The sequence below is a fragment of the Medicago sativa genome, chromosome 8, assembly GCF_051527215.1.
Source record: "Medicago sativa cultivar Bolivia chromosome 8, Bolivia_mono, whole genome shotgun sequence".
Classification (NCBI taxonomy): Eukaryota; Viridiplantae; Streptophyta; class Magnoliopsida; order Fabales; family Fabaceae; genus Medicago; species Medicago sativa.
In genome coordinates this window covers 62,009,295-62,022,427 of record NC_140756.1, presented here as the reverse complement: position 1 = coordinate 62,022,427, position 13,133 = coordinate 62,009,295, and the positions used below count along the sequence as shown (strand labels likewise).

General features: G+C 37.9%; 1 protein-coding gene across 2 annotated transcripts in view; it reads left to right on the top strand.

The window, feature by feature from the left end:
* Positions 1–13,133, top strand: part of LOC146900271 (protein DETOXIFICATION 29-like) — a 41,136-nt gene that overhangs the window by 17,471 nt on the left and 10,532 nt on the right. The window contains exon 1 of one of the 2 annotated variants that reach the window (XM_085739136.1): positions 959–1,044. The exons of the other annotated variant lie outside the window; for it this stretch is intronic. Coding sequence (XP_085595262.1) covers positions 965–1,044 — 80 coding nt within the window. The 5' untranslated portion in view covers positions 959–964. Of the gene's footprint in view, positions 1–958; positions 1,045–13,133 lie in introns of those variants that run through there. 2 annotated transcript variants of the gene reach the window in all.

The window sequence follows — 13,133 nt, the reverse complement described above, 5'->3', positions numbered from 1 at the left end:
TCAACTTGCAATTGGTAAGGAACCAAATATCTCTCATTTAAGGATTTTTGGTTGTGCAGTATATGTATCAATAGCTCCACCACAAAGAACAAAAATGGGACCTCAAAGAAGGTTAGGAATATATGTGGGGTATGAATCACCATCAATTATTAGATATCTTGAACCTTTAACAAGTGATGTTTTTCAGGCAAGATTTGCTGATTGTCATTTTGACGAAACAAAATTTCCAACACTAGGGGGAGAAAATAAACCATTGGAAAATGAAATAACATGGCATGTACCACATTTATTACATTTGGACCCATATAATAAATCATGGGAAGAAAATGCAAAGAAAATAGTACACTTACAAGATTTAGCAAATCAACTGTCAGATTCATTTACTGATTTGAAAAAGGTGACAAAGTCACATGTACCAGCTGTAAATGTCCCAGCACGGATTGAGATTTCGAAACTAAATGATGTAGCAAGTACATCTAAGGCACGCTTAAAGTGTGGCCGATCTATAGGTTCCAAAGACAAAAATCCCCGAAAAAGAAAAGGTGAATATGATTGAAAGTGATCTTGAAAAGACACTAGATAATGATAAATCTGAAAATAAAAAGTGTGCTCTCAAAAAAGCACAAGATGATGATAATGAGATCATTGATAATGAAACTAAAAACAAGAATGATCTCCAGATTTCAATTACTTATGTTAATACGGGAAATTTGTGGAGCCGAAAACATAAATATTGATGAAATATTTTCATTCTCCATTTCATGTGAAATTACAAATGAAAATGATGATCTCGAACCCAGAACTGTTAATGAATGTCAAAATAGACATGATTGGAAAAATTGGAAAGATGCAATAGATACTGAATTAAATTCTCTTAAAAATTGAAAAGTATTTGGACCTATTGTGGTTATACCTGAAGGTATGAAACTTGTTGGTTATAAGTGGGTTTTTGTAAGAAAACGAAATGAGAAAAATGAAATTGTTAGATACAAGGTCCGTCTTGTTGCACAAGGTTTTTCCCAACGACCAGGAATTGATTACGAGGTAACATATTCTCCTGTTACGGATACCATTACTTTTCGTTATTTAATTGGTTTATCATTATTTAATAATCTTGATATGTATCTTATGGATGTTGTTACTGCTTATTTATATGGATCACTTGATAATGATATATACATGAAAATACCAGAGGGACTTAAGATGCATGATACATCAAAACCAAGAGAAATGTATGCAATTAAGTTGCAAAGATCATTATATGGATTAAAACAATCCGGGCGCATGTGGTACAATAGTCTAAGTGAATATTTGCTTAAAGAAGGCTACGAGAATAATCCAATTTGCCCCTGTGTTTTTATAAGAAAAACAATATCCAGTTTTGTAATAATTGTTGTTTATGTTGATGATTTAAATATCATTGGAACTACTAAAGAAATTAAAGAAGAAAAAGAGTACTTAAAGAAAGAATTTGAAATTAAAGATCTAGGGAAAACTAGGTTTTGCGTTGGTTTACAAATTAAGTATACTAAAAATGGTATATTAGTACATCAATCAAATTATACATAAAGAGTGTTAAAAATGTTTAACATGGACAAGGCAAACCCTTTGAGTACTCCAATGATGGGAAGAACACTTAACGTTGAAAAGGATCCCTTTAGACCTAAGGAAGATAATGAAAAGGATCTTGGCTCTGAAGTACTGTTTTTCCCTTATTAAGGTTTTTATCCCAATGCGTTTTTCCTAATAAGGTTTTTAACGAGACAACATATATTCCAATCAAATTATCCTTAACAAGACTTCAATGGAGCACCGTGATAGATATTTCAAAGGGGGAGTGTTATAATAAATTATATAAACATAATGATTATAGTTTTTACTATTTAGGTTGAAATATCTATCCAAATTGCCAACTTACAATAGTAAGTGATAATTGGAATATTTACCCCATACCCCTACATCTATACCTTCACCCTTACATTTCACACAAACTTCCTATTATACCCTCCTATATTAACAGAAGCATCCAGTTTACTCATTTTTTCTCTCAAAAACTCGTCGCCTTCCTTCTGAGTAATCTTTGTTCCTTCATAAACCTCATAGTGTGTGTTCCGGTTTCGATCTGTTGCTTAGAAATCTCAAATTTGGGTTGGTTTTGAGATCTCTGTTTTAATCTGGTGTTTATGAATCGTTGGCTGGATTTTTCAGTTTTGATTTATTGTTCGCATCTCAAATTGAGTTTCGACCTGTTTTTCGATTTTTAAGATGTTAGCTTCTAGATCTGTTGTTATAATGAGAATTGAGAATTGAGAAGCATAGCCCACATATAAAAAATTAGTAGTTAGAATCCAATTCAAAGAATTCAAAAAAACACAAGCAAGTACCAATACCCTCGCTTGCCATTTTAACATCACCTTTCATTTTATTACTTTTTATGTTGTTAACATCTCTATCTCTTGCAATTCTGCAATTCTGAAAATGTGCTAATTGAGCTTTGTTAAATGTTCACCCACCAGAACAATTTCAAAGGTTTTTCAGATTTATTTTACTTAAAGTAAACATGAGTTTTTCACACAATTAATGTCAACCAGAAATGTCATTTAGAGTATTCCGTGAAGAAATTAATGTGAACCAGAAATGTCATTTAGAGTATTCCGTGAAGAAATATCATGTAGGGGTGAAGACTTAAAAATTGAAACTGAAGGTGAAAAATTAAGGGGTCAAGAGTTAAATGATAAAAAGGCTAAGATTGGAATTTTTAATAATTTGTAAGGGTGAAAGTATAGATGTAGGGGTATAGGGTAAAATTTCCGTGATAATTATCTATTACCTAGGTAAATGCCAAATTAGAATAGTAAAACAAATAATTTCACACATGTAATAGTGGTGAATTTAGTAGTATAAATACCACACTTTGGTTCATGTAAAAACACACAATTTTTGAGAAATCAAAACATTCCATCCTACTTCATTCTCTCTTAATTTCCTTAGTTTGATAAATCATAGTGTTATATATTTATTTGAAGTATTATAAATTAAAGTAGTATTTTATATCATCTTATTAGTTCACTAATATCATAAAATAAGTATTTAAATATCTAAATCTTTAACAGTCTAACAATTTGTTATACCCTAATTTTGGACCTAAAAATACTTGATCAATTCTTCTTTTCTTGCATTATAAGTCATTTGATATGTCTCTGATCAATTGCATCCTTCTCTGCATTTTATTTCAATGTTATTTGCAAAATTCATGTAAAAGGGTATTTTAGTCATTTCTTGCATTCAACTCATCTTAATCCTTGAAAAGTGTTTGAGTCTTTTAAATTGATTTGCATAAGTCCTTGTTTCAATCCCATGTCAAAATTCATTTCAAAAATATCAGTCGAGTCATTTTTTAGTCAGTTTAGCCTCTAGGGGGCATTTTAGTCATTTCCCATGTCAAAATCTCTTTCAATCTTTAAAAATTTGTTTGAGTCCTTTCAAATAGTGTGAATAAGTCTTCATTTCAATTCTATGTCAAAATCCATTTCAAAAAACTGCATTTGAAGTCATTTTGGGTCAGTTTTGCCCCTAGGGGCATTTTAGTCTTTTCACGTGATAAAACCCTGTTTAAATCCTAAAAATTGTCTCTGAGTCTTTTAATTTTGCTTGTATGAGTCTTTGATTCAATTTCTGTTAAAAATCCATTTTTAAATTGCATCTGAGTCATTTTTAGTCGTTTTAAGCCCCTAGGGGCATTTTGGTCATTTCACATAATATTTCTGTTTCATTTTAATCTGCTTTGTTGTTTTAATCGTCTCGCTTTACGTTAATTTTCAGTTTACTTTTTCGATTCAATTTTAGTTTTAATTTTCATTTTAGTCCGCGCACTTTTGTTATTTACGTTTTAATCCCTTTTAAGTTTGTTAGAGTCCAAGTGCCATGTGTCCAAGTGTTATTGGTCCTTAAAAGTTTGTTACAAGTCAAGTCCATGTGGCATTTCCTCATTGGTCCAAGCATCCCTTTCATCACCTATATAAGTCAAACTATGGTCAAAATTTCACAATTTCAATCATTTTCACAAAAACTCCAAAAAATCACAAAATCATTTTAATTATTTTCTCTCTATTTTCCCTCTCTAACCAACTTTTTCCACCTCCATCACCACCCTAACTAACTTTCCACCACCACTTCCTCCACCCTAACAAACTCTAACAACCTCTATCATCATCATAACAACCACCACAAAACTTCCATAACCAAAAGCTTGAAACCTTCATCACAAACCATATTCACCTCAATTTCGAATCCATCATCAATTTTCAATCCAAACCAAAAACACAAACTCAGAATTGCGGTATTCATCTTCGTTCGTAAACAACAATTTTTCCATTATCGAAATTAAACAACAGTAGTACCGCAGTGTTCGACTCGTTCCGAATATCAACATCAGCAAGGTCAATTCGAGTTTGGAGAAGCAAGAAGAAGGTGGATTGGAATTGGAATCGCAACCGTAAAGAAACAAAGAAGATCTGAGCAGCAACAGGATCACGTGGGAAGGATAGGAGCATATTCGAATCAATCCCCACACATCCAACGAGTGCGAATACAAACCAAACGTGAACCATTGAGAGGCACAAGTCGGAATAATCACAACTGCAGTTCCAGATTGAACAAAGAAAGAAGCATACGAACCAGTTTGAATCATGAAGAATAGCAAAAGATAGAATCGGAACAGCAACGTACTTTGCTTTCTCCAGAAGCACGAATCTGTAAAGCTCATCTCCACCTTGCTCAAGCCAGATTCACGATTTAAAGAACAAGAGGTATTCCACCTTCCTTTTGGTGTTCTATTTGAATGTTAGATCTAGAATGTTTGTGATTTATTTTGAAAATTAGGAGTCCGGATTTGAGTTTAGAACAAAAAAGGATGTGTGAATATGTAATTTGTTTTGAATTTGGAGTGTTTTGAAACTCCGGCACGGTGGTGCCACCACCGACCACCGTGCCGGAAAATGAGCCTTTACCGAAGAAGAAGGAGTTAGGCGGCGCTGTTCATGAGTGGTGAGGGAGGGAGTACACGTGAAGGGAGAAAAGGAACACTTGGTGACTTGTTGTTTTACCACACAGCAATCTTATATTTACTTCCTTCACAATTGTATGACCCTACCCACTATCCATGGGTCTTACCCGCTCCATGTACCCATACCCTACCCATTTCGTTTGGGCTTGGGCCTAATCTGCCTACAGCCTCTGTTTATTCTAATATTTTGCTGTTCCTACACCATTTCTTGCTTTTTGCGCCTCTGTTCATCGAAAATCCTCAAAAAAAATTCCTAGAAAATGTTCAGATCGTTTCCTTGACATTTTTTGATGAATCTTGATATATTTGTATGTTAAGTATTCATCAAAAAATTGAGGAAATATTTTAACACTTGTGATTTCAATTCTCTTTCCATTTCTTGTTAAACCTTGCTAAAATTCCTAAAATCTTGTTAATTGTTTTGCAATCATATTTGATGCTTGAAATTGGTCTCTCATGATATTTTGGCATGTCAAAAAAATGATAAAAATGTATGTAAAATTTCCTTGTAATCTTGTGATACTTCTTGTCAACTTTTATGAAGTTTTTTTTTGTGTTTTCGATCCTAATATTTTGCCACCTTGTGTTGATACTTCATATGCAAATGTGTAATATACTTACTTCTGAAAATTGTGTTTGTTTGGCTATTTTGAAAGTGCAAGTTGTGAATTTCTTGTTTTGTAAGTAATGTGTGTTGTTACCATGAGAAATAATGTGTAAAATGGACTTGAAAGTGCACTATAAGTCTTGGCTCATACTTGTCCTTATGATTCTCATAATGTGGCTGAAATGAACCATTTGAAAATTACCATTGATATGAGAATTTTAAGCCTTAAATTTGCTTTGGCGTTAGTGCAATTTCTTCAAGTCCATTTTCCCATTTTTTTGGCTAAAGTGTTTGTTACTTTTTGGTTAAGTCTTGTTCATTTTGTTATGCAATTTCTACTTGCTTCATTTTCCATATTATATCTTGTACTACTAATCCCTTTGCTTCATGTTTCATCATTTCATAAGCACTCCCATTTTATTCCACATCTCATCTCTTTCTCCACTTTTATTTCTTGCAATTTAATTTGTACCAAGACTTAGAATGTAAAGGTTTAGGAGTTCTTGTAATATTTTTACTTTCATGCTTTTAATTTCTTGGCAAAGAGGCCATAGAATGTATCTAGGGTATGATGTAAAGGACAATGGACTCTAATGATGTACACCGACACAAGCACCGACACATGCACACACTTCACTTTAGATAAATAGTTAGAATATGCATGTTTAGATGTATGCTTAGGATTGTATGTTTAGATGAATGCCTAGGACTTATACTTAGAAAAACCCAATTTTCCAAACAAATGTGAACAACTTCACTCAAACCTTTTCCAAATAAACCTTGGGATCCAATATCCCATTGTATTTTCTTTTCCATTTTCTTAATCAAATTTCAATGAAAATAATCAAACTTTGACTTCTTTTGCAATTCACTAATCCAACCTCACTATTTCCTAATCTCATGCCCTTGAGGCCTCTTTCTATTCTTTCAAAATCCATTTTCAAACTTAAAATCAACCAACAAAAACAAAAAACATTTTTGAGAGAGAACTACGGTGGATTTGATCCCTTAAACGGGTACGTAGGCAAGGAACAAAATTCCTTCAATTCAACTAAAATAAAAATCCAAAAACATTCTTCTCCCTCCAATTCTTCATTTAGTAACTTTTAGGTGTAAATAACATTTTCAAATAGCATTTAAAAATAAAGCGCGCGCGTAGAAATTAAAGACGGTTCCTATAGGTTACTATAGTCGTTATGGGTGCCTAACACCTTCCCGTAGCGAAAACAACTCCCGGACCTCGATTCTCAAGGGTTTTGCTTACTTTTTCCCTTCCCAAGAAAAAATAAGATATCACCGGTTTAAAAGGTTCAAACGTAATCAATGTTTGACACCCGAAAACCAAGATAAAACAGCTGGCGACTTCACTGGGGAGTCAAGAGTTACGCCTAGTCTTTATTTCCACGCTTGCGCTTGTATTTTTACTTGTTTCTTTTACTTGCTTTCCTATGTGAATAAATGTTCAATTTCTTGCAAACGTGTGGGGTGAGAATATCAAAAGTCCTGCACCCGGGCTGAGTGAACTTAGGATTTAGGAGGGATATAATCGACAATTCATTCCGGGGGTTGCCTCGTGTTTTGGATTATGCGATCAATCCCACATAGCTGAGGCATTTTGGGGGTGATGTTGTCGGCGCGTGTACGTCGCGTTTAGGCACTTTGCTTCTAATTGTTCTATGACGCTATGAACCGTAGATAACCAAACCCATCCATGGCCATTTTCTAGGACGTAGTGCGGAGGCTAAACCGAGTGTCGTCTCGAGTTTTAGTCGTCACGCGATACTACACTCAAGTTAGACCTTCCACGTATAATCATGGAGCGAGGGTTGTCTCGTGACACCATGAGATACGTCGGAGAGGTTGCAACTTGGGAACCTTTTTAGAACCCGGTTACTATTATCCTAAAACCCTAGTTTCACCGGACACCGTGTCCACCCGTGACTCCTCGACTTTGAACTTCAAACCCACCATGTTTTCTCCGAACTTGAACATAATCATGCATTCATGCATACATGCATAAACTTTTTTCCACGCATTTATCGGAGGACTTAGACGAGTCATCTTTTGAACATCACGGATGTGAACACCAAGTGATACCGTCTCAACTAAACTTCTAGTTTTGCTCAAGATCTTCAAATAAAACCGTGTTTCTCCGTGATGTTCACAACCACTTTGACAAGTCTTCTGACAAAAAAAGAGTCTTTTTACATTTGCATATCATGCATCATATGCATCATTCATCGGTCACAAATGGCTTCCCGCGCTCATTGTCTCCTGGTTTTGTCCGCCGCAGTCTGAAAAGTGGCTCGTGCTCGCAAAGTTTACCAACCAGTTAGAGTTCATCAGACAAGATTGTACAAGAGAAGAAACATGGCTAACCTTGAGGAAGAGAATGCCAGCCCCTCGGGCCAGCCCATTAAAGAGTCTAATCTGGACGAAATTCTGAGGCTCATCAAAAAGAGCGATTATAAAATTGTTGACCAGCTGCTGCAAACTCCATCAGAGATATCCATCTTGTCCCTGCTCTTGAGCTCAGAAGCTCACAGGAAAGTGTTAATGAAAGTACTTGAGCAAGCATATGTTGATCACGAAGTCTCTGTGGAGCAATTCAATGGAATAGTGGGTAATATCACTGCTTGCAACAATTTGGGATTCGGTGATGATGAACTCCCCGAAGCAGGGAAACACCACAATTTAGCTCTGCATATCTCGGTACACTGCAAGTCTGACATGATATCCAATGTGCTGGTGGACACTGGATCGTCGTTGAATGTAATGCCTGAGTCCACACTAAGGCAATTGAGTCATCATGGAATTTCTCTGAGGGGTAGCAGCTATCTGGTTAAGGCTTTTGATGGATCCCGCAAAGATGTTCTCGGGGAAGTGGACTTGCCAATCACCATTGGTCCTGAGACATTTCAGATAACTTTCCAAGTCATGGATATCAATGCCTCTTACAGCTGTCTCCTCGGAAGACCGTGGATCCACGACGCAGGAGCAGTTACTTCCACTTTGCATCAGAAGCTCAAGTTCATGAGGAATGGTAAGATTGTCACTGTGCATGGTGAAGAAGCATATCTAGTTAGCCAGGTATCCTCGTTCTCTTGTGTTGAAGCAGGGTCCGCTGAAGGGACGTCGTTTCAAGGATTGACTGTTGAGGGTGCAGAGCCCCGGAGGGCTGGTGCTAGCATGGCTTCACTAAAGGACGCCCAGAAGGCTGTTCAAGCAGGGCAAGCTGCTGGCTGGGGCAAAGTGATTCAGATTCTGGAAAACAAGCGTAAAGAGGGCCTTGGATTCTCCCCGACATCTGCTGTTTCAAAGGGAACCTTCTACAGTGCTGGGTTCATCAATGCTATTACTGAAGATGCTGCTGAAGGTGGTTACGTGCCTGCTTTTGTTATACCAGGAGGCACTGTGAGAAATTGGGAAGCCATTGATGTTCCTTTAGTCATGCATGCTTCCATGTAATGTGTTTTGTTGCTCATGTCTTTTGTTTTCAAAATAACAATCCTTTCGCTCTGCCCAAGGCGAAAGTGATATCATTGTAAGGGCGTGTTTGTTTTGGCATTGCCGTTATCAATAAAAGTTGTCGTCTTTCTCACGACTCTTTGTTTTTTATTTTTTTAGTGCCTTTTTCTTGGAAATAATGGTAATGCCAGAAAAAACCAAAACATCTGTATTTTCTTATTAATTTCAAAAATCTGCATAAAAACTTTTTCTAAAAATCATCCCAATCATATTATGCAGATTGAACCATAATAAACCCGTTGAACACAGTGACCCTATGGTTCCTCCAAATTTTGAATTCCCTGTATATGAAGCTGAAGATGAGGATGATGATTACGAAGAGATACCGTATGAGATCACTCGACAGCTCGAGCAAGAAAGAAGAGCCATTCAGCCTCACCAGGAAGAAGTTGAACTCATCAACCTGGGTACTGAAGAGAACAAGCGAGAGATCAAGATCGGTGCCGCACTTGAGCCAGAGGTGAAAAAGAAGATTATTCAGCTTCTCCATGATTATCCAGATGTCTTTGCATGGTCCTATGAAGATATGCCGGGTCTAGATCCCAAGATTGTGGAACATCGGATACCGACAAGACCCGAATGTCCTCCCGTCAAACAGAAATTGAGAAGGTCTCGTCCAGACATGGCTCTTAAGATCAAGGCTGAAGTACAGAAGCAGATTGATGCGGGCTTCCTCATGACAGCTGAATACCCTGAGTGGATTGCCAACATCGTACCAGTACCAAAGAAAGATGGGAAAGTTCGAATGTGTGTTGATTACAGAGATCTGAATAAAGCCAGTCCAAAAGATAACTTCCCATTGCCTCATATTGATGTGCTTATTGACAGTACTGCTCAATCAAAAGTGTTCTCCTTTATGGATGGTTTCTCTGGTTATAATCAAATACGAATGTCTCCTGAAGATAGAGAAAAGACGTCCTTCATCACTCCGTGGGGAACGTTCTGTTACAAAGTGATGCCATTCGGCTTGATAAACGCTGGTGCTACCTATCAAAGGGGTATGACCACTCTGTTTCATGATATGATTCACAAAGAGATTGAAGTATACGTTGATGATATGATTGTGAAGTCAAGTGATGAAGAGCAGCATGTTGTGTATTTGAAAAAGATGTTTGAAAGATTGAGAAAGTACAAGCTGCGGCTGAATCCTAACAAGTGCACATTTGGTGTAAGTTCCGGAAAGTTGCTAGGCTTCATTGTCAGCCAGAGAGGCATTGAAGTTGATCCTGACAAAGTCCGAGCCATCAGAGAGATGCCGGCCCCTCAAACTGAGAAGCAAGTCAGAGGTTTCCTCGGACGTCTGAATTATATTTCAAGATTCATATCTCACATGACTACTACTTGTGGTCCAATTTTCAAATTGCTCAGAAAGAATCAGCCTGTTGTATGGAATGATGAATGCCAAGCAGCTTTTGATAGCATTAAAGAATACCTGTTGGAGCCACCTATCCTTGTCCCGCCAGTGGAAGGAAGGCCTTTGATTATGTATCTGTCAGTGTTAGATGATTCAGTGGGCTGTGTTCTCGGTCAGCAAGATGAGACTGGTAAGAAAGAGCATGCTATCTACTATCTGAGCAAGAAGTTCACCGACTGCGAGACTCGGTATACGATGCTTGAAAAAACTTGTTGTGCTTTAGCTTGGGCTGCCAAACGCCTGCGTCATTATATGGTGAATCATACAACTTGGTTGATATCCCGAATGGATCCAATCAAGTACATCTTTGAAAAGCCTGCTGTTACTGGAAAGATCGCACGTTGGCAGATGTTGTTGTCTGAATATGATATTGCGTACAAAGCTCAGAAAGCAATCAAAGGAAGTATCCTTGCTGAGCATCTTGCTTGTCAGCCTCTTAATGATTACCAGCCAATTAATTTTGATTTCCCTGATGAAGAGATTATGTATCTGAAAGCAAAAGATTGTGAAGAGCCACTGATCAATGAAGGGCCAGATCCCAACAGCAAATGGGGATTGGTGTTTGATGGTGCTGTTAATGCTTATGGTAAAGGAATTGGAGCCATCATTGTAACTCCACAGGGGCACCACATTCCTTTCACCGCTCGAATAACTTTTGAATGCACGAACAACATAGCTGAATATGAAGCATGTATTTTGGGCATTGAAGAAGCCCTTGACCTGAGAATCAAACACCTTGACATCTATGGAGATTCTGCACTTGTTATTAATCAGATAAAGGGTGAATGGGAGACTCATCATGAGAAGCTGATCCCATACCGTCACTATGCAAGACGTCTGTTGACATACTTTACCAAGGTTGAGCTGCACCATATCCCTCGGGATGAAAATCAGATGGCTGATGCTCTCGCAACTTTGTCTTCCATGTTTCGTGTCAATCATTGGAATGATGTGCCCGTAATCAAAGTACAGCGTCTTGATAGACCCGCTCATGTGTTCACTATTGAAAATATGCCAGATCAAGCTGATAAAGACGTGAATAATAAAAAGCCTTGGTATTACAACATCAAGCAATTCTTGCAGAATCATGAATATCCACCTGGTGCTTCCAACAGGGATAAAAAGACCTTGAGACGATGGGCTAGCAGATTCCTTCTGGACGGAGAAATCCTATACAAGAGGAACTACGACATGGTCTTGTTGAGATGTGTTGACAAACAAGAAGCTGAGAAATTGATGCATGATGTGCATGACGGTACTTTTGGGACCCATGCTTCGGGTCACACCATGTCAAGGAAGCTGTTAAGAGCCGGCTATTACTGGATAACTATGGAGCGTGACTGCAACAAACATGCTAAAAGATGCCACAAATGTCAAATTTATGCTGACAAGATTCATGTGCCTCCACATGCTCTCAATGTTATATCTTCCCCATGGCCTTTCTCTATGTGGGGCATTGACATGATCGGAAGAATTGAACCAAAGGCTTCCAATGGGCATCGTTTCATTCTAGTGGCAATTGATTACTTCACCAAGTGGGTTGAGGCTGCCTCCTATGCAAACGTGACCAAGCAAGTGGTTGTCAAGTTTATCAAGAATAACATCATCTGTCGATATGGTGTTCCCAACAAAATCATCACTGACAATGGTTCCAATCTGAACAATAGCATGATGCAAGCTTTATGTGAAGAATTCAAGATTGAACATCACAACTCTTCTCCTTACAGACCTCAGATGAATGGTGCAGTTGAGGCCGCTAACAAGAACATCAAGAAGATTGTTCAGAAGATGGTCACTACTTACAAAGACTGGCATGAAATGCTACCTTTTGCCTTGCATGGTTACCGTACTACAGTGCGCAGTTCAACCGGGGCAACTCCCTTCTCTCTTGTATATGGTATGGAAGCAGTTCTCCCTCTGGAAGTGGAGATTCCATCTCTTCGAGTAATCATGGAAGCAAAGTTAACTGAGGCTGAATGGTGTCAAAGTCGGTATGATCAATTGAATCTGATTGAAGAAAAACGTATGGATGCTATGACTCATGGACAGTTGTATCAAGTGCGAATGAAGAATGCTTTTGACAAGAAGGTCCGACCTCGAGAATTCAAGGAAGGAGAACTTGTATTGAAAAGAAGAATAAGTCAGCAACCCGACCCAAGGGGCAAGTGGACACCTAACTATGAAGGTCCTTATGTCGTCAAGAAGGCTTTCTCTGGTGGTGCTTTGATTCTTACACACATGGATGGTGTTGAACTCCCAAATCCTGTTAATGCCGATATAGTCAAGAAATACTTTGTCTAAAAAGAAAAGAACAGCGTGGTAGGTCGAAAACCCGAAAGGGCGGCCTAGGCAAAAATGCGCTTCCCGGTGGATCGAAAACCCGAAAGGGCGATCCAGGCAAAAGTTAGGGACAAAAAAAATGAATATGAAAAAGCTCGCTGAGATTGTACGCAACTCAGGCAAGAATGAGCGCCTCGATGAGCCGAAAACCCGAAAGGGCGGTTCATGCAAAAATGAGG